We start from the raw sequence: 23,607 nt of genomic DNA on the forward strand, positions 1-23,607 counted from the left end.
ATAGTTACCATCTAAAATGATTAAAGTAGACAGTGGCAATCTTTCTCATTCATTTGGATTGCAGGCATATTTATGCAGCTGGATCTATAAAACTTTGCGGGACTTATACTCGTCTCACCAATAGACGACATTTGAAGTATGAAAACATCTGTGAATTATCACTGCCAGTAACTATAGGTGAAGATACGTGGACTGGGTTGGGAATCTCCCTATGCAGCCAGAGCCATATCTAAAATAGACGGCTATGCAGCATGACATCGAGAGAGCTGTATGTTGTGCTAATTAGAGGTTAAACAGAGTCTTTATACATCCTAATCACCAACCAACCCTGCTTGTTGGGTCTCATCCAGATTGATAATGACTAAAGGATGTGTGTGGTTGGCTGTGGAGAAGCTTCCCAATACCACAGAGCCATCTCTGTGGGGGTTCATCATACACACAGACTGCACACAGATTCACACAGTTGTGTGCAGTTTGGACACAAAGCCATCATTGTAAGATGGGAGAAAATAAATGCAATATCTGCATAATAAACCTGATTTACTGTCAGATATTAGAGATGTATGGGGTAATCAGTTTTGGGAAAGCACCTCCCAGACACAGGAAGACCTCCCATGTATTCTCTCTCACACACACACACACACACGCACGCAAGCACACACACAAATGCAGACAAATACAAACACATGCATGCTGGTGGGCAGATGCGCTTGTCACCACACTATAAAATCCCCATACTGAACTGAGTCATGTGGACATCCCCTGCTGCACCCAACCAGGGACTCCCAGACAACCTTCCGCCCATTGTCCCTCCCACAAGCGAGGTAGAGGGGTGGAGGAGGAGGGATGGGTAGATCTCATCTGGGGACAAAGTTGAGATTGACTCTGCATCTCAAAAGGCACTCTGTTCCTTATATGTAGGGCATACATTTTGACCAGAGCACTATGAGCCCTGGTCAAAAGTAGTGCACTATATAGTGAGGGGCACTATGGGCCCTGGTCAAAAGTAGTTCACTATATTAGGGAAGAGCACTATGGGCCCTGGTCAAAAGTAGTGCACTATATAGGGAAAAGCACTATGGGCCCTGGTCAAAAGTAGTGCACTATATAGGGAAGAGCACTATGGGCCCTGGTCTATGGTAGTGCACTATATAGGCAATAGGGTACCATTTGGGACGTAACCTCAGTCGGTGACAGACAGTCTTACAGAATAAGTTGAACCAGCTGGGTCACAAGGAGGTCAGATACAGAGTGGAGGTGTGAGTACAAGGGGTTAACAGCATCATACGGACCACATACACACACACACTGCCTGATCCTCTCATTCAAGCACATGATTAGAGACACCACAGTCCTATAATCTGACCAATAAAGTCAGCCAATCACAGCAGTAAAACCAGAACAAATGCGGGAGATAAGGAACTGCCCATCAACAAAATTCATAGATCACTAACAATCAATCTATAAAGCCATAACAATCATGTGAATGCAATCATATAACGAAGAGCTATGTGAGGTCCTGAGGCCTGGATATAGAGTGGACCAATGATTCCTCAAGGAGTGGTAGCAGCAGGCATCCTTGGCTGCCTTACATTCACTGTACACTTGCCGCCCTCTACTGGTAATATAATGGAAAGGGCGATACCTAGTCAGTTGTACAACTGAATATATTCAACTGAAATGTGTCTTCCACATTTAACCCAACCCCTCTGAATCAGAGAGGTGCAGGGGGGCTGCCATAATCGACACCCACATGTTCGGCTCCCAGGGAATAGTGGGTTAACTGCCTTGCTCAGAGAGAACAACAGATTTTTACATTGTCAGCTCGGGGATTCCATCCAGCAACCTTTTGGTTACTGGCACAATGCTCTAACCACTTGGCTACACGCCGCCAATTGGGCCCTTTACTGGTAACATGTCGGGCCCTCTCCTGGTAATATATTGGCTCGCTTGTCTTTACCACAGCAGGCTGCTAAGGGGAGGATGGCACATAATGTCTGAAACGGTACAGATGGAATGGCATCTAACACCTGGAACCCTTATGTTTGATACCATTCCTCTCCAGGCATTACCACCAGCCTGTTCTCCCCAATGAAGGTGCCACCAACCTCCTGTCGTCTCCATGTACATAGTGACTGATAGACATGCTAGAGACATAGCTCACATCCTTAAATTGACACACTAAAATAACCCTTGAGTCATTATTTATATAAACTTTTAATTGAACTCTCAGCTGAAAGTACACTTCTCCCTCCTGTACTGTAGCACTCTGGAAAACAGTAGCCCCATTCCGCCAGGAAGAGTAGTCCAGAGAACCTAGGTCTGTGTCTGACGTGGAACCTTATTCCCCATCTAGTGTCCTACTTTTGAACAAAGCCCCATGGGGCCCGGTCAGAAGTAGTGTAATATACAGGTAATAGGGTGTCATTTGGGACGCAGACAGGCTGAAAGGAGGAGCAAGAGGTGTGGATGGTGGTGGGTGGAGCCAAAGAGGGGCTCTCCATGGTAAAATCATACCCTGATGACGAGGTTATGCGAGGCAGCTCAACAGGTCCATTCTCTGTGGCCTCTCGTTCAGCAGACAGAACACTCAAGACATTGCCCCAAAGAAGACATCTAAAGATGCAATCCAACTCAACAAAAGCAACAACAAAAATAACAATATGTAGTTTCTTTCCTATTTACACAGCGTTTTGAGATATTACTGAAAACCTATACGACCGAAAATCCATAAATGACAGAATTGTTGAAGGTGTCAGAGGAGTCAAAAATAACTCAAGATGAAATACCCTAGTACAGTATTACATCCGTAAAACTGATCAAAACAACAGAGGGGAATAGTATTCCAGTCTTGCTGATGTCCATGAGATAGTCCTTTGATTTCAGAGTTAGTCCTTTGCCTTAGTCCAGCTCCTCTTTTAGTGCCCAGTCAGGTGTGATAAAGGTTTAACATCAGATAGTGGATTTGATGGTCAAACATGTCTGTGATAGTGGTTCACATTGGATGACAGTAGTTGAAATTGAAGGTGAATTAAAAAAGACAAAAGGAAAATGAGTGACAAAGAAATGGTGGTAGTAAAAAATTGGGACGAGGGCAAGAAAATGAAAACCCGTCAATGTGATATATAACAAGGACTTCTTTAAAAGAAAATAGACAACGTCAAGTCACCTTCAGAATGTAGAATATTAAAAAATACAACAAATCAAGTCAACCCATCCTGAGAACAATCTGAAAATAAATACACCCCTGTGCTTGTTCCTTTGTGTGTTTTGTAGCACAGAACTCAGTCCAGATTCTGTCTGTTGGTGTGTCAGTATCCCTGTAGTCCGTTGTAAACCTTCTGTACAGATGCCTGCTTCAGAATCCCCCTCACTCCTGGAACAACAAAAGCAAGCACCAATTGTAAATGACTATACATTATGATCACAATTACATTTTTCATCATCTTTCATATCTGAGAAGTTAATGTGTACCTTTATTGTCTTCCGGTCAGTCGTGTAAAGTCGGCAATTCGAAGACGATTTATATGTGTCGCTTACAGTTTGGGGGGGGGGGGGGGGGGGGGGTGTTCGCGTGTTCTACGGGCATGTCCTTTGCCTCAGTCTTAATATGCATCAACAATACCCATACCTCGTATGTAACAGCTCTGATATATAACATGCAGCCTACTTTCTCCTGGCATCATTAACTCAAACTCATAAATAAATAAATACATTACAAGTCACACCCCCCCACCCTTCTTTATCGGCCTCCTCCTTACCCTCTTTCTGATTGTCATTCAGCTGTGTCTCTGGGAACTCTACGTCGAAGGAGACAATGAGAGAGCCACGGATGTTGTTGTTGTCGAAGTTGGGCAGGCCTTCTCCTTTCTTCCACACCCGAGCACCAGGCTTAGTGATCTTGTCCCTCACAATGTGGACCTGTAGTCAGAGGAGCAGTCAAAGTGTGTCACTGATTCCTTAGAATACCTTTTAGTATATACTTTATAATGAATAAATACTTTATTTTATTGACAAAACAAAAATGCATTTTTTTGCTTTTCAACCAGTCTTTTTGTGTGCTTTTTGAGAACGGGGCAATGATGGCTCAAGACAAGCTCCCCTCCCCAAAACATTTCAGTACATGGCAGTAAAAGTGTATGCATGTATTTCTTAGCTTCACTCGTCCATAGTTACCTTATGTCCGTCCAGGTGTATGATGTCCATCTCAAAACCAACCAGAGCCTCCACCAGGGAAATGGTGACGTTAGTGTACAGGTCATCTCCTCGCCGCTCAAACACTGGATGTCTGTCAGTACACATATACATTACTAAATCACTCTTCAACAAAACAGCTTCCACAATTGACAAGATGTTACTTAACCAATAAAGACCCGAGGGGGTGTGGTATATGGTCAATATAGAACGCTAAGGGCTATTCTTAAGCACGATGCAACGCGGAGTGCCTGGATACAGCCCTTAGCCGTGGTATATTGGCCATATATCACAAACCCCCCGAAGTACCTTACTGCTATTATAAACTGCTTACCAACATAATTAGAGCAGAAAGAAATACCGGTGGCGGTAATGCACGTAATTTATGAAAGTTGCCAATCGCAATATAAAGTCAAGAGAAGAAAAAGTCTGGAAGGAGGATAGATGACTAGAAACGATTCAGTTGACCGTTTTATGTGTGGATTAATTGTTGGAGTAGAGGACCTTGTGCATTTCAGGTAAAATAACTCAATGTTTATATCCTAGGACAAATTAGCTAGCAACAGCAAGCTAGCTAAGTAGGACAAATTAGCTAGCAAGTGCAAGCTAGCTAGCTAAATTTACATAAATGTTTAATGCTATTCAACCAGTCCCCAAATTAATGTCATTGGTTCAGTTTGTTTTGATATTTTAACCTGCGTGTCGTAATCGCGTTTGGTGTAGGGGGACAAAATACATTTATGCACGATGGCGCACGCGTGCAGCCGGTTTGGTGTTACTGTCTGTCCCTCCGACATTTGCAACATTGTTTCAATATTCAGATCTCCAACTGTCCCTTAGTAATGAACGTGTCATGCTTCCCATAGTAATGAACGTGTCATGCTTCCCATAGTAATGAACGTGTAGGGGTCGGCAGTCGGGACGAGAGGGAGGCAGGCAGCGTTTCGCAGCCAGTCAAAATGATGACTCAGCTGGCATAATTTTTTAGGGATATTGTAAGAAATTGTAATAGATACTGGAAACTTGTTTTAACAACTTCTCAACACAAGCTATACTTGACACAACAGGCACCCATCCCCCTCTTTTCCCCCACACATGTTGTTCTCATCAGATAACAACCACAGACCCACACACACTCCCCTCCCCCATGAACAGGCCCCTGCTAAAACAACCCAACATACATTATATTCAAGGTTGAGACTTTGAGACAAAGAACCATGTTAAGAGCCAATGGAACGTCGACACCAGGCCCGAACAGGACTACCCACGACCCAGAGCGACCAATCAGAAGGCCAGGCTACCAGATTCAACCTACTTCCTTTGCTGTATAATGAACTGTAAAATATGTTTAGGCTCTCTTTTTCTGATGCTTCTATACGAGCTGAACGAACGAGACCGTGCAGCACGCTTTGCCAGATATTTTTACCATTTAATAAACTGCCTTAAATATAACATTATCCACCTTGTCCAGTGTCTCAACTTGATCTCAGTTCTCTATTAACTGTTTTATCAACAATATACAAAGAAAGGTCAATTGAAAAAAGTTCAAAAGAAATGAAGTGCAGCTAGTTTGCAGTCTTTCCAGCTTCAGTTTGAAGTGATTGTGTTAACTGTGTTGTTGGCTAGCTCCTCTGAACAACAGTGTTCTGACGAGAGAGCACATTTTCTATGCCAGGTGAATTCATGCCTCATTAGCTCATTGTTATGGATGTATTCAAATAAATATCACGGGAAAAGAGCTTAAACAAGTGCAGCTCCTTTTGTTATTCTGGCTGCACTGTTTGATGTGACTAAACTAGACGTAGTTGGCTAGCTAGCAAGCAAGGGATATGAATGTTGCCAGCCAGTATGGCAATGGAACATTTAGAACAAACGACTGTCGCATCCATAGATACAGAACAAAATGACTGAATAACTGGGTTACGTCTCTGGCAACCAAACCGATAGAACAAACAACCAGCCGGCTTGGGTAGCAACCCTAGATTTGTGTCGGGACAATATCTTGTAGAAGGATTAAATAGTATGAAAAAAAATCAAAAATAATGCTTTCAAGTAAAATATGTCAATCAATATTTGCATATGTTGGTAACCTGTTGCATAAAAGTGATAATGCCCTCGAAGCCGGTGTTGAGGATATATTGGCACGGTTTTCTGGCCCTCGACGAACAACACCCATGCTAAATATACAGTTGAAGTCGGAAGTTTAAATACACTTAGGTTGGAGTCATTAAAACTCGTTTGTCAACCACTCTGCAATTTCTTGTTAACAAACTATAGTTTTGGCAAGTTGGTTAAGACATCTACTTTGTGCATGCAAAGTAATTTTTCCAAAAATTGTTTACAGACAGATTATTTCACTGTATCACAATTCCAGTGGGTCAGAAGTTTACATAAGCTAAATTGACTGCCTTTAAACAGCTTACAAAACTCCAGAAAATGTCATGGCTTTAGAAGCTTCTAACAGGCTAATTGACATAATTTGAGTCAATTGGAGGTGTACCTGTGGATGTATTTCAAGGCCTACCTTCAAACTCAAGTGCCTCTTTGCTTGACATCATGGGAAATAAATCAACAGAAATCAGCCAAGACCTCAGAAAAACAATTGTAGACCTCCACAAGTCTGGTTCAACCTTGGGAGCAATTTCCAAACGCCTGAAGGTACCACGTTCATCTGTACAAAAAAATAGTACGCAAATATAAACACCATGGGACCACGCAGCCGTCATACCGCTCAGGAAGGAGATACGTTCTGTCTCCTAAAGATGAACCTACTTTGGTGCGAAAAGTGCAAATCAATCCTAGAACAACAGCAAAGGACCTTGTGAAGATGCTGGAGGAAACAGGTACAAAATGATCTATATCCACAGTAAAACGAGTCCTATATTGACATAACCTGAAAGGCCGCTCAGCAAGGAAGAAGCCATTTCTCCAAAACCGCCATAAAAAAAAGCCAGACTACGGTTTGCAACTGCACATGGGGACAAAGATTGTACTTTTTGGAGAAATGTCCTCTGGTCTGATGAAACAAAAATAGAACTGTTTGGCCATAATGACCATCGTTATGTTTGGAGGAAAAAGGGGGAGGCTTGCAAGCCGAAGAACTCCATCCCAACCGTGAAGCACGGGGGTGGTAGCATCATGTTGTGGGGGTGCTTTGCTGCAGGAGGGACTGGTACACTTCACAAAATAGATGGCATCATGAGGTAGGAAAATGATGTGGATATATTGAAGCAACATCTCAGAACATCAGTCAGGAAGTTAAAGCTTGGTCGCAAATGGGTCTTCCAAATGGACAATGACCCCAAGCATACTTCCAAAGTTGTGGCAAAATGGCTTAAGGACAACAAAGTCAAGGTATTGGAGTGGTCTTCACAAAGCCCTGACCTCAATCCTAAAGACAATTTGTGGGCAGAACTGAAAAAGCATGTGCGAGCAAGGAGGCCTACAAACCTGACTCAGTTTCACGAGCTCTGTCAGGAGGAATGGGCCAAAATTTACCCAACTTATTGTTAAAAGCTTGTGGAAGGCCACCCGAAACGTTTGACCCAAGTTAAACAATAAAGGCAATGCTACCAAATACTAATTGAGTATGTAAACTTCTGACCCACAGGGAATGTGATGAAAGAAATAAAAGCTGAAATATAATTCTCTACTATTATTCCGACATTTCACATTCTTAAAATAAAGTGGTGATCCTAACTGACCTAAGACAGGGAATTTTTACTAGGATTAAATGTCAGGAATTGTGAAAAACAGAGTTGAAATGTATTTGGCTAAGGTGTATGAAACTTTCAACTGTATCCTCCAAACACTGGCATTATCACTTAAATAGACACTGGTGTATCAAGTTAGCTAACAGGGAGAGGGAAAGAATGCATCCTGTAGTGGCCATAGACATAGAAGGGTTGAGTCACATAAACAACACAAAACAGCTTCCACAACTGACAACCTACATCTTATATAATAGAGAGAGAGTGAGAAAGCATTTGCATAAAGCAAGCATATAAACTCAGCAAAAAAAGAAACATCCCTTTTCAAAGACCCTGTCTTTCAAAGATAATTTGTAAAAATTCAAATAACGTCACAGATCTTCATTGTAAATGGTTTAACTTTTTAGAGATAGGGGGCAGTATTCTGAAGTTTGGATGACTGAGGTGCCCAAAGTAAACTGCCTGTTACTCAGGCCCAGAAGCTAGGATATGCATATGCATGGTAGTACTGCATAGAAAACACTTTAAAGTAAAACTGAAAATACTCTAAAGTAAAACTGTTAAAATAATGTCTGTGAGTATAACAAAACTTATTTGGCAGGCGAAACCCAGAGGACAATCCATCCAGGGAAAAATTGAGGTGATTGGATATTCCAATGCTTTTCTATGGTAAACCCACATTTTTAGGACAGATTGCAGTTCCTATGGCTTCCACTAGATGTCAACAGTCTTTAGAAATTGTTCGATGTTTGTTTTTTTTAAATGAAGTAGTAGTCGTATTTTTTCTAAGTGTCACTCAGAAGAACTCTAGTATTTTGGTGCGGGTGAATGACTACGCGCTCCTCATTTTTCTCCGGTATTGGAAACAGTTTATTCCGTCTTAAATTTGATTGATTATTTACATATTAGGATACCTAAGGTTGGATTACAAATGTTGTTTGAAATGTTTGGACCAAGTTTACAAGTTACTTTTTACATTCCTTTGTAGGCATGTTGGAACAGGTGTATTTCTGAATCAAACACGCCAAATAAAACTGACATTTTTGGGATATAAAGAAGGACTTTATTGAACAAAACGACCATTCATTTTGTAACTGGGACATTTGGGTTAGCAAAAAGATGAAGATGTTCAAAGATAAGCGATTTATTTTATAGCCATTTCTGACTTTCGTGATGACTCTGCTTGGTTAGACAATGATTGTGACGTGCTCCGGTGAGGGCACACACTTGGTTATTTATCTCCGGTATTGAATATACTATTTTCTGTCTTAAATTTTATCGTTTATTTACATATTAGGGTACCTGAGAATTGATTAGGAACGTTATTTGACCAAGTTTATTGGTAACATTTGGGATTCATTTTGAACGAGGGGAAACCGGTGGATTATTGAATGAAGCGTGCCAAATAAACTTTTTGGGGATATAAATTAGGACTTTATCGAACAAAAGGACCATTTATTATGTAACAGGGACCCCTGTGATTGAAACCAGATGAAGATCTTCAAAGGTAAGGGATTTATATTATTGCTATTTCTGACTTTCGTGGTGCATCTGCTTGGCTGGATAATATTTTTCATGCTTTTGTATGCGGGGCGCTGTCCTCAGATAATCGCATGGTGTCCTTTCGCCATAAAGCCTTTTTGAAATCTGACAAAGCGGCTGGATTAACAATTAGTTGATCTTTTAAATGATGTATGACACTTGTATTTTCATTAAAGTTTAATATTAAAATTTCTGTAATTTGAATTTGGCGCTCTGCAATTTCACCAGATGTTGTCGAGGTGGGTCGCTTGAGGCGCGCCTAGCAATAACAGGTTTTAAACACTGTTTCCCAATGCTTGTTCAATGAACAATAAACAATTAATGAACATGCACCTGTGGAACGGTCGTTACGACACTAACAGCTTACAGACGGTAGGCAATTAAGGTCACAGTTTTGAAAACTTGGGACACTAAAGAGGCCTTTCTACTGACTCTGAAAAACACCAAAAGAAAGATGCCCAGGGTCCCTACTCATCTGCGTGAACGTGCCTTAGGCATGTTGCAAGGAGGCATGAGGACTGCAGATGTGGCCAGGGCAATAAATTACAATGTCCGTACTTTGAGACGCCTAAGACAGCGCTACAGGGAGACAGGACAGACAGCTGATCGTCCTCTCATTGACAGACCACGTGTAACAACACCTGAACAGGATCGGTACATCCGAACATCACACCTGCGGGACAGGTACAGGATGGCAACAACTGCCCGAGTTACACCAGGAACGCACAATCCCTCCATCAGTGCTCAGACTGTACGCAATAGGCTGAGTGAGGCTGGACTGAGGGCTTGTAGGCCTGTTGTAAGGCATGTCCTCACCAGACATCACAGGTAACACTGTCGCCTATGGGCACAAATCCACCGTCGCTGGACCAGACAGGATTGGCAAAAAGTGCTCTTCACTAACGACTCGCGGTTTTGTCTCACCAGGGGTGATGGTCGGATTCGCGTTTATCGTCGAAGGAATGAGCGTTACACCGAGGCCTGTACTCTAGAGCGGGATCGATTTGGAAGTGGAGGGTCCATCATAGTCTGGGGCGGTGGGTCACAGCATCATCGGACTGAGCTTGTTGTCATTGCAGGCAATCTCAATGCTGTGCGATACAGGGAAGACATGCTCCTGCCTCATGTGGTACCCTTCCTGCAGGCTCATCCTGACATGACCCTCCAGCATCACAATGCCACCAGCCATACTGCTCGTTCTGTGTGTGATTTCCTGCAAGACAGGAATGTCAGTGTTCTGCCATGGCCAGCGAAGAGCCGGGATCTCAATCCCATTGAGCACGTCTGGGACCGGTTGGATCGGAGGGTGAGGGCTAGGGCCATTCCCCCCAGAAATGTCCGGGAACTTGCAGATGCCTTGGTGGAAGAGTGGGGTAACATCTCACCGCAAGAACTGGCAAATCTGATGCAGTCCATGAGGAGGAGATGCACTGTAGTACTTAATGCAGCTGGTGGCCACAACAGATACTGACTGTTACTTTTGATTTTAACCCCCCTTTGTTCGGGGACACAGTATTCCATTTCTGTTAGTCACATGTCTGTGGAACTTGTTCAGTTTATGTCTCAGTTGTTGAATCTTATGTTCATACAAATATTTATACATGTTAAGTTTGCTGAAACTAAATGCAGTTGGCAGTGAGAGGACGTTTCTTTTCTCTTGTTTAGATACAAGATTTGAGTCGCATAGACAACGGTGAATGCAAGTAGCGAACATTCCAAAAATCTTTACCAGTGGAGGCTGCTGAGTGGAGGACGGCTCATAATAATGGCCGGAGTGGAGTAAAGGGTATCAAACATGTTTTTCATGTGTTTGATACCATTCTATTCACTCCAGTCGAGACATTATTATGAGCCGTCCTCCCCTCAGCAGCCTCCACTGATCTTTACATAACACTAATGTATTAGTGTTGACATAATGTCCTATACCAACAAAGCATGGCTCCTAGTGGAGTTATAGAAGTTAATAGTAGCCTGATTAGAGCCACTATATTATTTGTGAAATAAGGAAATGCTGCTCTTACTTCATAACTTTGATGCGGAAGCGTAGGTCCCCTGGCTCTCCATCGATGTGAGGTTCGCCTTGAGACAGACGTAGTCGTGAGTTAGACACTGATACCACTTGTAAAAACTTTTTTATTTACACCCATTATCCTGATGGTTGAGTAAGTAGCTTACCTTCCCCAATGAAAGGGTACTCCATCTCATCTCTCACTCCCTGTTCAATCTCTACCTCCAGAGTTCTCTCCTCATTCACCAGCCTGGGATCATAAGACAGTCACATTATCATCCTCATCACATAAAGAAAGAACCCATTGACTCTGTGTTAACAGTCTTAACCAGATGCACAGTCAATATGACAGTATAGAACAGAGGTTCCCAACCTTTATCAGTTACTGTACCACCAACTACATGTTGTTCTGCCTGGAGTACCCCTGAAGTATCCCCTCATGTGCATTTTTACCAGTAGGCCTATGGTCTCATGAGTCTTCGCAAGTCACCCCTGTGGATTTGCCAAGTACCCCCAGGGTCCTAGTACCCCTGGTTGGGAACCACTGGTATAAATCACATCTTTAAAATGTATAAATTTGCACATTATTTTAGTTTTTTTGCTGACAGCACCCAACCCAACATGCACACGACAGGGTAGGAACAGGACAGAGTCATCCACAAAGCAGCACCCCTGAAGCAGTGACTCACTTTATATTGGGGCACTCATCACACACTACTTCCTGGCTCATCTGGAAGCGTCCAGGTCCGAGTTGCGTCGTCCTCATTTCCTGTCTGCAGTTGCATTTCCGTTTCCCAGGGGCCTCTTTGGCTACAGGCTTGTTACGAACAACCTGAGATGTACATATAGGTGACGTGATGAGATTAGGATGTGTTGGAATAGGGTAGGCCTGGTGGAGCATACAAATCGTATACAGTGGCCATGTCCGAATACCCGTACTTGCGTTCTAAATAGTAGCATTTTGGGTATGCGAAAATAGAAAGTTCTATAGTAGGTGACATTTTTTAAATTCAGTATGCTTTCAATGCCAGGATGTCATACTCCATTCAGCTTGATATCTAGTAGAATTCACTGCACACCATTGAGGAAGAGAGTCGCTGATAAATCACACAAGGGTACGCAGCGTACCAAAATTAACGAATGGCGGGAATGTACGCAATTTAGATGACGCATTCTCAGTATGGAGGAGCCTAGTATGTTATTTTATGCTTATTACATACATTTTTACTAAACAGTATGTAGTTTAAGTAAGTAGTAGGCAAGACATATTTTGGATATGGACAGTATATACAGACCACCATAAGGGTTGAAGTGTACCTCTACAAAGTTCCCAGAATACACCTCTTCGAGTGTGACCTCCAGATCCAGCACAATGTCATTTCCTCTGGGGATGTTCCTGTCCTGTTGTCCTTGCCGGTTTCCTCCAAACATGAAGCCAAAGTCGCCAAAGAAACTGGAAGAGGCAACAGAGTGTGAGGTAACAGTGGCTTAAGAGACATTATTTGGAATGTAGCCAGTGCTTGACATAGACAGGAGCTCAGTACCGGCTCAGTACCTCTCATAGAACATTATCTCAAAAGTATTGTGTAGATCCTGCACCTAAAAATAAACAGTACCGGCACCCAAAATGAGTACCAGCACCTATTTCAGTCCAAGTCAAGCACTGCTTGTAGCGGGAGCTTGTAATTTAACGCACTTCAGCCCGGTATTAAGCATTTATTACAAAGTAAAGCCCTGGTAAGCCTGGTCTCGGAGCGACCACATAGACATATACCCACAAGGATGATGAGGTTATCATTGTTAAGCACCGAGATCCTATATTCTGAAACCATCATGTACAGTATAGTAATCTATTAGGTAAACCTGTACCTGGAGAAGATATCATTGTGAGAACCATGGTGGCCCTCTTTCAGACCATCCTCTCCATATGCATCATACTGCTTCCTCTTCTCTTCATCAGAGAGCACCTACAAACAGCACAACATCAGGGATTGACTCTTTTTAAGTCACAAAATACTGTAGAGTACATGGTTTCTTTACATTAGCAACATGAAATTAACTTTATGTACAAATTCTTAACATCACATTTCACCCACTTAAATAGCTTAACCATGCAAAATCTATCAATCATGAAATTGGATGATGTTTCAAATCTACACGTTATCAGTGATCATGATGACACTGGTGAGGTGCGCATCATGGGATGTTTCACTGAGCCGCTCCGAGTGCTCCACTTCGTGCTTTCATGAGAGAACACTGATCACAGTATGAGCCAATCAGAGGCAGCCACACGGTCTTCTTGGCCAATCAAAATCACTATGTCGTTTCCAACAACAACCAAATAGGTCGCTTCAGTTTCTTACAAAATACTTTCGTTTCTGTGCCTCGATCGTAACGAAAATGAGATAGCATGCTTAAGCCAAATATTATTACACACCCAGATCAAATTACTATTATAAAAGGTTAATAAATTATACATAACAATAGAGTACTATCATCTCAACACTCAGTTGCCATTCATATCTTTTACATCTCTTCATGAGACTGACAATGATGTTGATGGGTATTGTTTCTGAGACTAGCTACACAAGACAAGATCATCATGGCATGTTATTGATAGCACATATTGTAAAACAAAAGTGCCATGCAAATAACAATTACCAGAGAGATAAGTGATACAGGGGTTCACTTCCTACCTCATAGGCTGACCCCAGGTCTGCGAATTTGTCAGCAGCAGTTGGGTCATCTGGGTTTCTGTCAGGGTGCAGCTGGAGAGCCAGCTTTCTGTAAGCCTTCTTGATGTCCCTCACAGATGCAGACTTGCTCACCCCCAAGATCTTGTAGAAATCTCGCCTGTAGATAGGGGTGAAAATAAGAGGGGGTGTCTAGCTACCTACCGGATCTTAGATAGTTCCCCTTCATGATAATGACAAGTGGAGTAGGGTTCACAAGCGTGTGGTTTATCAGACTAAGAATCTTTGTGAAGTAAATCATTCTAAATGGGCATCACCCAGTCCAGAGTAATTCAGTTTGATATCAACGGCTCTCGTTTTTGGAGTACAAAACCAGGTTGAGCAAGTTAGCCCACTCTTCCATGTCATTCCCTCGAGTAGATACACACGATTCACGATACTGGAAACAAAGGATCAGGCAGGGTGATGTTGACTACCCTATGGACAAGGACTTTATTTAAAGTGTTGTTCACATTGCTGAGATTGCTTCTTTACCCCTCCAAATAGTAGCTAGCTAACGTTAGCTATTTTACACATGGAGAACGGGCTTCGGAAGCGTAGACCAATCACAATGAAACATGTGTACCAGCTAGCGATACCGCGTTTGAACCGGTTTGACCATTGCAGAGACGGTGTGTTCGGGTTATTAGGAAACACGTACTTACCCTGCAAGCACTGCTGTAACGAAATAAAGGGCAAGACAGCAAACACTGCATAGATTCATCCCTTTAACGGCCATAGATACCAGTTTCTTCAAGAAACCAACAGAACAACCCGGCTTTGAGGTATGGTTCCTTTCTGTCACTGATCCTCTTCCTTCTGTCAAATCAGAACCGCCCACATGCTGCCTGGAAGTCCCGCCTCTCGTGCTAACGCCCGCCCACCGTATAAATCAGAGGCACATCCTACATTCATCCACTAGAAAATATACTGCCAATTATATATATAGCTCTTAAAGCGACAGCAATAAAAGCCGGTGTACACTTTTTAAATATCTTTGCAATATATTTTCTAGTGAATGAATGTAGAATGTGCATCGGATTCTTACAATATGCCTGGTGCCTTTCAGCATTTCTCCCTTTATGTCGGACTTGATGCACCACCAGGCAGTGCACTGTGCGCGCGACCTTCGCTCTGTGTAGTCGCGCGCAACAGATGAGAACATGCAAGGGCGCCAAATAGGAAGAACGTCGAACGTTCTGCAGCTAGCTACGTGCTGATCAAATTCACAGCATAGTAAACAAACCATACCAAAAGCCAGGTAGCTAGCTAAATACTGTAAGGTACTAAACTTTAATTTTACTTATGAGGGAGCTTGATCACCAGTTACTTTTCCTGGAACTTCGAGGCAGGACCAGAAATCGCTTGGACTAGTGGAAACTTGCTGAACAAGCCAAGGTAAACTAAGCGTCAAGTGTTTTGTCTGCTGCTATGCCATGTTGCTAGCTAACTAGCTCGCTAACGTTCCCTTGATAAATAAATAAATCAAGCAAATGCTGTTAGCTACCTACAGATCATCTCTAGTGGCCAGTTGTTGTCATGGGAACATCCGGCGTCCACTCTGTTAGCCAGGAAGGAACAGCAGAGTCAGACAACACAGACATTTGCAATGGAACAAGCAGTCACATATATAAAATAAAACATTATTTAAAGTGCTTTAGTGCACTTGCTAGTTATAAAGGGGATATTCTGTTTGCCCATAAGGTTCAAATTCAGTTTTTATAATACAGCTAGTTAATTACCCTTTTAAATACGAGTTATCTAATAATACTGGAATATTGAACAGCAGACCAGAAGTCACCAATGAATAGGTGAACTCTTGTCTACAACCTTCTTAATTCAATGCACTACCATAGCTCAGATATCTTACCACACTCACTGTATGCTCATCCCTCTGTCTGACCTCTCACCCAGTTATTTTGTTCTTCCACTCCCTCCTCCTCCTGGCCCACTAACAGCCATGGACCAGGGTGGTGGTGTGGCAGTGTGGCCTCGCATGGAGCCCTTCCTCTTGGGGGCTCTGCAGGTGGCACCCCCTACCAAACTCAGCCTGCACTACCTGCGCAAGATGGCTGCCTACGTGCACTCGCGAGAGGGCTGCTTCCCCATGCTAGGCTGGCTCATGTGGAGGCACATTGCCTGTGGCAAGCTGCAGCTCCCTGAGGACCTGGCCTGGCTCTACTTTGAGACCTTTGACCTGCTGGCTGGTCACCCTGCAGAGGAGAGGCTGGAGTGGGCTGAGAACCTGTCCCAGTGCTCCTCCCCCAGAGAGCTGGACCGCCAGAGGAGCAAGGTGAGCTGTGAGCACACTAAGGAGGGATGAGAAAAGGGCAGAGACCTGTATGACTATGTCCCCCAGGGATGTGTTGTCAGTTGGGCTGTAATAATATCTATCCTGTTGTATCCTGCACATTTTTTTTTGTTTAGACAGACTTTGATACAAGAGTCTGTCTATTATCCTTTTAGGTATTGTTTGTGAGACTGACCTATGTCATGTATTGGTTTGTGTTCAGAATCTCTGTATTGTCCTCTTCTCTCTTTTCTAGTTGTGTGTGGACACGCTGCAGTTCCTCCTCTTCCTCTACATTCAGCAGCTGAACCGGGTGTCTCTGCGTACGTCTCTGATTGGTGAAGAGTGGCCAAGCCCCCGCTCTCGCTCCCCCTCCTCGGACCGCGAGGCAAAGACCAGCTCTCAAAACAAGGTCCTGTTGCTTTATATTGCTTACAAGTTTAACGGCAGACTGAGAGTGTAAATGTACACAATCCGTTTTTACGATTAAGTCTCTAACCTATCTCTATACTTGGACATTATTTCCTTTTCTTTCTTGAAATGCAAAGCAAAACATATTCTGATGGTCTAGTTACTGACATTTTATTATAAACTGGGTGGTTTGAGCCCTGAATGCTGATTGGCTGACAGCCGTGGTATATCAGACCGTATACCATGGGTATGACAAAACATTTATTTTTACTGCTCTAATTATGTTGGTAAAAAGTTTATAATTGCAATAAGGCACCTCGGGGGTTTGTGGTACATGGTCAATATACCACGGCTAAGGGCTGTGTCCATGCACTCCACGATGCGTTATTCATAAGAACAACCTTAGCCGTGGTATATTGGCCATATACCACACCCCCTCATGCCTCATTGCTTAAATATACTACCCCATTGCATTAGCTTCCATATCCATGCAATGTATCATTGTTCAGTCTTTTCCCCCTGTTGCTGTGATCAGAACTGGGACGACCAGGCCCACCTGTCCTTCCTCCAGACCCACCTGTGTGAGCTGCTGGAGCTGCTAGTAGAACCAGGCCAGCTGTCAGGGTCCGGCCAAGCCGTGAAGGACAGCCAGGTCTCTCTGGAGGCTCTACAGGTGAAGCGAGGGAACATGGTCCGCATCCCAAATAGAAACCTATTCCCTATACAGTGCACTACTTTTGACCAGAGCCATCTGGGCTCTGTAGTAGTGCACTATATAGGGAAATGGATGACATTTGGATGCACTCATCCTCAACTATATATTCTTGTATAAAACAGTGAAAGGTTCCATAACATGCCCAATATGTTGCAGTGTTCATTACATTTTTACAATACGACAATTTGCCTTTTCAGTAAACAACAATACAATAAAATATTTTCTCTACAGGGCCTCAGCCTGCTGCTGGAGGGCTCAGTGTCCCGCGGCCGGACCGTCCACCCCATCCACAAACTGCTCTCCAGAGCCCCACTCCAGGCCCAAGCAGGGTACTCCAAACTCAGCCGCTCCTTCTCCCTGCACCCCCTGCTGGCATGGCTCAGACAGGCCCTCGTCCCCAACCCCTTTGGGATGTCAACCTGCCTGAGGTCTGGGAAGAAGCTGGCCTGGGCTCAGCAAGGTATGTTACTACCACCCAAAGTAAACCCTAATGTGGATCATTCATTTATATTTAGATGCACAGTCAAATAGGTGTGTTAGTATGTTTTATAGAAATGAGTGCGTTATCTTGTAACTCTTTTCTAGCTCACCTTTTTCTGTGGGAGATTTAGAGAGCTATCAGGATTGAAGCATGGCTGTCTGTCCGTGACTGTCTGTTCTCCTGTCCTCTAGTGGAGGGAGCCATGAAGAGAGCTAAGATCGCCCGGAACACCCACACGGCCCCCCCAGGCAGCAAGATGGTGCTGATGTCACAGGTGTTCAGACAGACCCTGGCCAAGGACTCAGACAAGCTAGCAGGAGCTAACGTCAAAATACACCGCTGCAGTGACGCCTTTATCTACCTCCTCTCTCCACTCAGGTGAGAGGTTCTCTACACATAGTCAGACTGGACACTACACCTGTAGCATGCCCCATCTAACTACAAAAACAGATCCATTTCAGTAGAAATATCCCTTTTCTTAGATGAGATGGCATTCCCCATGGTGTGTGTTTCAGGTCAGTGAGCCTGGACAAGTGTCGTAACAGCACGGTAGTCCTGGGTCCCATCGAGACCAGTATCCACATCCAGAGCTGTGAGAACGTCAAGGTGGTGTGTGTGGCTGGCCGTCTAGCCATAGGGTCCTCCTCCTACTGTACCATCCACGCCCTCACCCCCACCCGGCCTCTACTGCTCCCTGGGAACACTGCACTCACCCTGGGGCCCTTCCACACACATTACCCCTCCCTGGAGGATCACATGGCCAGTGTGGGTCTAGCTGTGGTGCCCAATGCCTGGGACCAGCCCTTACTGGTGGGAGTGGAGGGTACCATCCCAGACCCTGGATCCTACAGGCTGCTGCCGCCGGCTGAGTTCTGCCCCCTTGTGGTGCCCTTCAGGATGGAGGGGGATACGTGTGAGGTGCCAGGTGGGCTGCCATCGCTGTACCAGAAGGCCCATGAGGAAAGGGAGAAGAGTGTACAGGACTGGCAGAAGATGGTGAAGGATGCCCACTTGAACAAGTGAGTCATTAACAGAGAAGACCAAACTGCTAGATTTATTAATAATGGAAATTTGACCTGGACTCAGACTGAAAACATGAACTGCTTCCCAGTTTCCATGATCAATGTGAATTATGAAGCAACCCTTTAAAATGTCAGATTTTTATACAGGGTTGTGAGCTCCGAGGAGTCTGGTAATGTTCCCCTTGTTCCTCTATTCAGTCATGCGTCTCTGTTTTCAGGGAGCAGCGGCGTCAGTTCCAGGCCCTCGTGGAGCAGAAGTTCCATGAATGGCTGTTGGAGTCGGGACACAGGCAGGAGCTTGATAGCCTTATCCCCCCCTGCATCGCATCCCAGGACCCCTCGGACAGCGACAGCCTGGAGGCCAGGACCAATGACACCAGACAGGAAGGGACATCTATACGGGAAGTGGGACATACCCTTCTGCCTTGCTGACTTTTTGGGTTCTTGTTGATGGAGATCCCCATACAAAGCTCTTGCCTTTGCCTCTCAGTCAGCGGTTTGCCTCACAGCCACTAGCACTTCTAATCCCTTTGTTTGCCTGCTGTCTGTCCACAGTTCCAAGCAGGATCTGATCTGAGGATCAGTAGACTACAGAAGGAGGATGGTCTGGTATAGACGACTGACTTTGTTCTAGTCCCCTTCATCCAGCTGAGACTGTTGCGTCCCGATTCTCTACCCTTCTCCTGAAGTGTGTACTTGTACACTCCCTCTCATGTATTTTACAACGGTGTGGATGTGCAGGGTAGAGAATCAGGACAGAGCCAGTGGTCCTAGAGCACTTGGGGTACAATAACATGGTACCTATTGTTAGCCACACTGGTTAGATCTGTGTAGTGTGGTACCTCTGTAGTGGGTACTGTACTATTGAAATAATAGGGAATCAGGTTGTGCTGTTAATCCAGAGATTCACCTTGTCCAGTATGTAGAATAAATGAATTAATGTATTCATGTGATTGTACAGTATGTATGATATTACGTCTTAATATGCCTTTTCTGGTAGCATAGGAGAAAGGGTGTGATGAATTTAAAGGTCTGCCTCTTCAACAAATTCCAATGAATTTAGTACCTTCCTAGCCTGAGTGCCAATCTATTGTGCTATCATGTCAACTCCTGAATACTGTTTCAAAATGTTTGGCTTGACAATGATCAATGGAGATGGCAAGAGCACAAACAGATGTGGGACCAGGCTAGTACTTCCCTGGGATGGGTATTTGAAGCCTTTAGACTTTAGACAACACGCACCTCTAAGAGGATGGATGACAGGGCACATTAGTGTAATGAGAAGAGAAACATGCCTTTGAGGGAGCAGTTCTGTTCCATTATATGGGTCAAGGGACAGTGGACCTAAAGCAAAGATCTGTGTACTGTTAAAATTAGCCTAGTATGCACCAGAGGATGCTGATGTGCTAGGTAACCTAAGTCTATCCCTTTGTTAGTCCTCTCCCTTTCTTCAGTGTGTAGAAGGATGGATGATATTGTGGTTATTATGCCTTACTGCTGTAGCTTAGTTCTCAGTGACTTGCCTTTCAATTCAATTGCACTATGCTTCCCTACCTACACAATTACAATGGAATTCATTTACAATGGTTTCTAAGAGCACAATTTTGTTTAGTTCTCAGGTGTTCTTTAGACATCAATAAACTATTCGTTTTTTGCCTTGACGTGCCATTTTATGTGTTGTTGATGATTAGTGTACTTTCCTAGAGACCCTGTATATCGACCTCAATGTTTACTTATACTGTTAGACTAATCACACACCATTACAATTAGCTGTAGCACAGTTAACATGTATAGAGATTATGCCAATGACCTTTTAAAGGGGGAATCTGCAGTTCAAACAATAAAGCGGACACCCCGCCACTGATTTGGTAAAGAGCTGAGGGATGGGGCTGGAGGCAAGGACTGACCATCTGTAAGATCAAAATGATAGTTTTAACCATGTTTGAGGCTATACAGTGGTTGTTCACTACTAAATGTTTAATATATAAATATATCTCAACTACATTGTTTACAAACACTGGAGTAAAACAAGCTGATGTTTGGGGTTTTGATGGGGTATGACAGTTGAACTAAGCTCATGAGGCCTTTACAAGTTATATTGTTCATGTAACGGTCGTCGTTGCATGAAGGAGGATTGGACCAAAGCGCAGCGTGTTAAGTGTTCATGATATTTATTAAATCAACAAACACTCGAACAAAATAAATAAAGTGAGAAACGTAACCGAAACAGTCCTGTCAGGTGCAGAACACTAAACAGAAAATAACTACCCACAAAACACAGGTGGGAAAATGCTACCTAAGTATGGTTCCCAATCAGAGACAACGATAGACAGCTGTCCCTGATTGAGACCCATACTCGGCCAAAACATAGAAATAGAAAATCATAGAAACATAGAATGCCCACCCCAACTCACGCCTTGACCAAACCAAAATAGAGACATAAAAAGGATCTCTAAGGTCAGGGCGTGACAGTTCAAGAATCAATGGGTATATGTCATGAATTTAAAAGTCAAATGTGTGTAGCAATCCCATTATATCCTTTTAAAATGCTCTCTACTTATGAACTACCTGGAAATGTTCCCAACCAAACTGTCTTGGCTCTGTTCGGGCTCATGATATAGCTTGACTATATTTTGCCAATTCAGGGCAAAGGGACTGTGAACTGGTACATCAACTATTTTTGGCTAAGACTGGAGGGGAACAGATGTGGCACAATTCCACCTCAGTGTCACTCCTTCCTTCGTCTCTTTTGAACATTCATTGGCCCCAGAGAAGGAATGGAAGAGATAGATTGGCCTGCATACTTGACATATTTTCAGATTTCCATGCTTCTAAATGGTCTTCTAGTGTAATGGAACTTGTGTCTGATGTACACCTCCAAGCACACCCACACACCTCTCTGCCCTGCTGTTGTTAGTTGAAGACGTGACTACGCCTGCAGAGAACTTGTGCCACTTCAACTATTGGGAGGACAATATCCTCCTGCATCTGGGCAGAATTTGTCACACTTGGCAGACTGTTGGCATGAGGTGGTGGGCACAGTGGGCATAGGCTGGGTGGGGGTGAGGGGAGCAGGGTGGCATACAGGGTGGGTCTGTGTTGTGGTGGGTATGGCGGTTGAGGTGAGTTGAGGGGCATTTCAGGAAACCAGCAGAGAGGGGGTCAAAGGGCACTGTCACCATGTTGCCATTATGCTGTAATCCCACTTTGCATTTCTGGAAAAACTGAATAGAACTAGAATCACTGACTCATTTTTTTAATCAAATTTTCATGGCAGCAATTGTTCCCCTCATAGTTTATAAAACTGGGAGGCTGGTTATATAAAAGGGATTGGGTGGTACGACCAGAGACATCCAGACTTCAGGGGGACCATCAGACCACTGCTATCTATCAAGCCAAGCCCACATACAATGTCCAAAATGGGCAGGGTGAGTAACAGAGATATGGCCGCTTGGCTCTGGGCTGCCACCGACTCCATCAGAATAGGTTTTAATGCAGATGTGGACAGGACACTCAGGTTTGCCACAGGGATTGTATTGTGGCAGTAGCATAGCAGTGATTTTCTGTGGTGTGTTTGGTTTAGTTATGGGATGGTCCATTTGAATATTTTCTGTCAAACTTGACTGATTTATCCTGCCAGCCATAGTAATAACAATGTAATAGTCTAAAGACTGTCATGGAAGTGTAATATTTACAGAGTAATTGTGTGTGATGCCATGGGATATACACAGTAAGTGGATGGCACTATTGCCAGACATCACAGCTCAACCCCATCTGTGAACTGGAATGTGGGTAAAAGCTTGTCAGCACTGATGTCCTACAGACACCTGGCCTAAACACTTAACGTGATTGGAAATCCAGTCTTCTATTTGGCATTCAAGTGCCATTGAAAATATTTACATGAAAGTTTTCCTGTGCTGGAAAAACTAACTCAAACAGATGGGTTTACCCCCGTCCATGGCTTTTAAACTGAACAAAAATATAAACGCAACATGCAAAGTGCTGGTCCCATGTTTCATGAGCTGAAATAAAAGATCCCAGAAATGTTCCATATGCACAAAAAACTTATTTCTCTCAAATTTTGTGCACAAATTTGTTTACATCCCTGTTTGTGAGTATTTCTCCTTTGCCAAGATAATCCATCCACCTGACAGGTGTGGCATATCAAGAAGCTGATTAAACAGCATGATCATTACACAGGTGCACCTTGTGCCGGGGACAATAAAAAGCCACTCAAATTTTGCAGTTTTGTCACACAACACAATGGCACAGTTTCTCTACCATAAGCCACCTCCAACGTCATTTTAGAGAATTTGGCAGTACGTCTAACCGGCCTCACAACCGCAGACCACGTGTACACACGCCAACCCAGGACCTCCACGTCTGGCTTCTTCACCTGCGGGATCATCTGAGACCAGCCACCTGGACAGCTGATGAGGAGTATTTCTGTCTGTATTAAAGCCCTTTTGTGGATAAAAACACATGCTGATTGGCTGGGCCGG

At 43.7% G+C, this 23,607-nt stretch overlaps 2 protein-coding genes across 2 annotated transcripts; one reads left to right on the forward strand and one right to left on the reverse strand.

Annotated features, from left to right (window-relative positions):
* Positions 1-2,198: 2,198 nt before the first annotated feature.
* Positions 2,199-15,057, reverse strand: LOC129816628 (dnaJ homolog subfamily B member 11-like). The gene is made up of 10 exons (XM_055871343.1): positions 14,852-15,057; positions 14,151-14,307; positions 13,324-13,421; positions 12,772-12,907; positions 12,144-12,286; positions 11,622-11,704; positions 11,468-11,525; positions 4,177-4,288; positions 3,762-3,921; positions 2,199-3,376 (listed from the first exon to the last, which is right to left on the reverse strand). The coding sequence occupies exons 1-10, from the start codon at positions 14,923-14,925 to the stop codon at positions 3,312-3,314; spliced, it is 1,086 nt and encodes a 361-aa protein (XP_055727318.1). The 5' UTR covers positions 14,926-15,057; the 3' UTR covers positions 2,199-3,311.
* A 45-nt stretch (positions 15,058-15,102) lies between these two features.
* On the forward strand, positions 15,103-20,766 carry LOC129816627 (TBCC domain-containing protein 1-like). Its single transcript, XM_055871341.1, has 8 exons — positions 15,103-15,584; positions 16,145-16,479; positions 16,733-16,888; positions 17,423-17,560; positions 17,834-18,062; positions 18,275-18,461; positions 18,599-19,102; positions 19,324-20,766. Exons 2-8 carry the CDS (start codon positions 16,147-16,149, stop codon positions 19,535-19,537), a joined length of 1,761 nt encoding a protein of 586 aa, XP_055727316.1. The 5' UTR covers positions 15,103-15,584; positions 16,145-16,146; the 3' UTR covers positions 19,538-20,766.
* The last annotated feature ends 2,841 nt before the right edge of the window (positions 20,767-23,607 follow it).

This window comes from Salvelinus fontinalis, chromosome 19 (genome assembly GCF_029448725.1).
Source record: "Salvelinus fontinalis isolate EN_2023a chromosome 19, ASM2944872v1, whole genome shotgun sequence".
Lineage (NCBI taxonomy): Eukaryota > Metazoa > Chordata > Actinopteri > Salmoniformes > Salmonidae > Salvelinus > Salvelinus fontinalis.

Bases quoted from the DNA above. Each gene is read 5' to 3' on its own strand.
- LOC129816627 (XM_055871341.1), top strand. From the start codon at position 16,147: ATGGACCAGGGTGGTGGTGTGGCAGTGTGGCCTCGCATGGAGCCCTTC. The intron at 16,889-17,422 runs GTCCTGTTGCTT...TGCTGTGATCAG, and splicing joins AGACCAGCTCTCAAAACAAG to AACTGGGACGACCAGGCCCA. The intron at 17,561-17,833 runs GTGAAGCGAGGG...TTTTCTCTACAG, and splicing joins TCTCTCTGGAGGCTCTACAG to GGCCTCAGCCTGCTGCTGGA.
- LOC129816628 (XM_055871343.1), bottom strand. From the start codon at position 14,925: ATGGCCGTTAAAGGGATGAATCTATGCAGTGTTTGCTGTCTTGCCCTT. The intron at 14,308-14,851 runs GTAAGTACGTGT...CCCTATCTACAG, and splicing joins GTTACAGCAGTGCTTGCAGG to GCGAGATTTCTACAAGATCT. The intron at 12,287-12,771 runs GTACACTTCAAC...TGTACATCTCAG, and splicing joins ATTCTGGGAACTTTGTAGAG to GTTGTTCGTAACAAGCCTGT.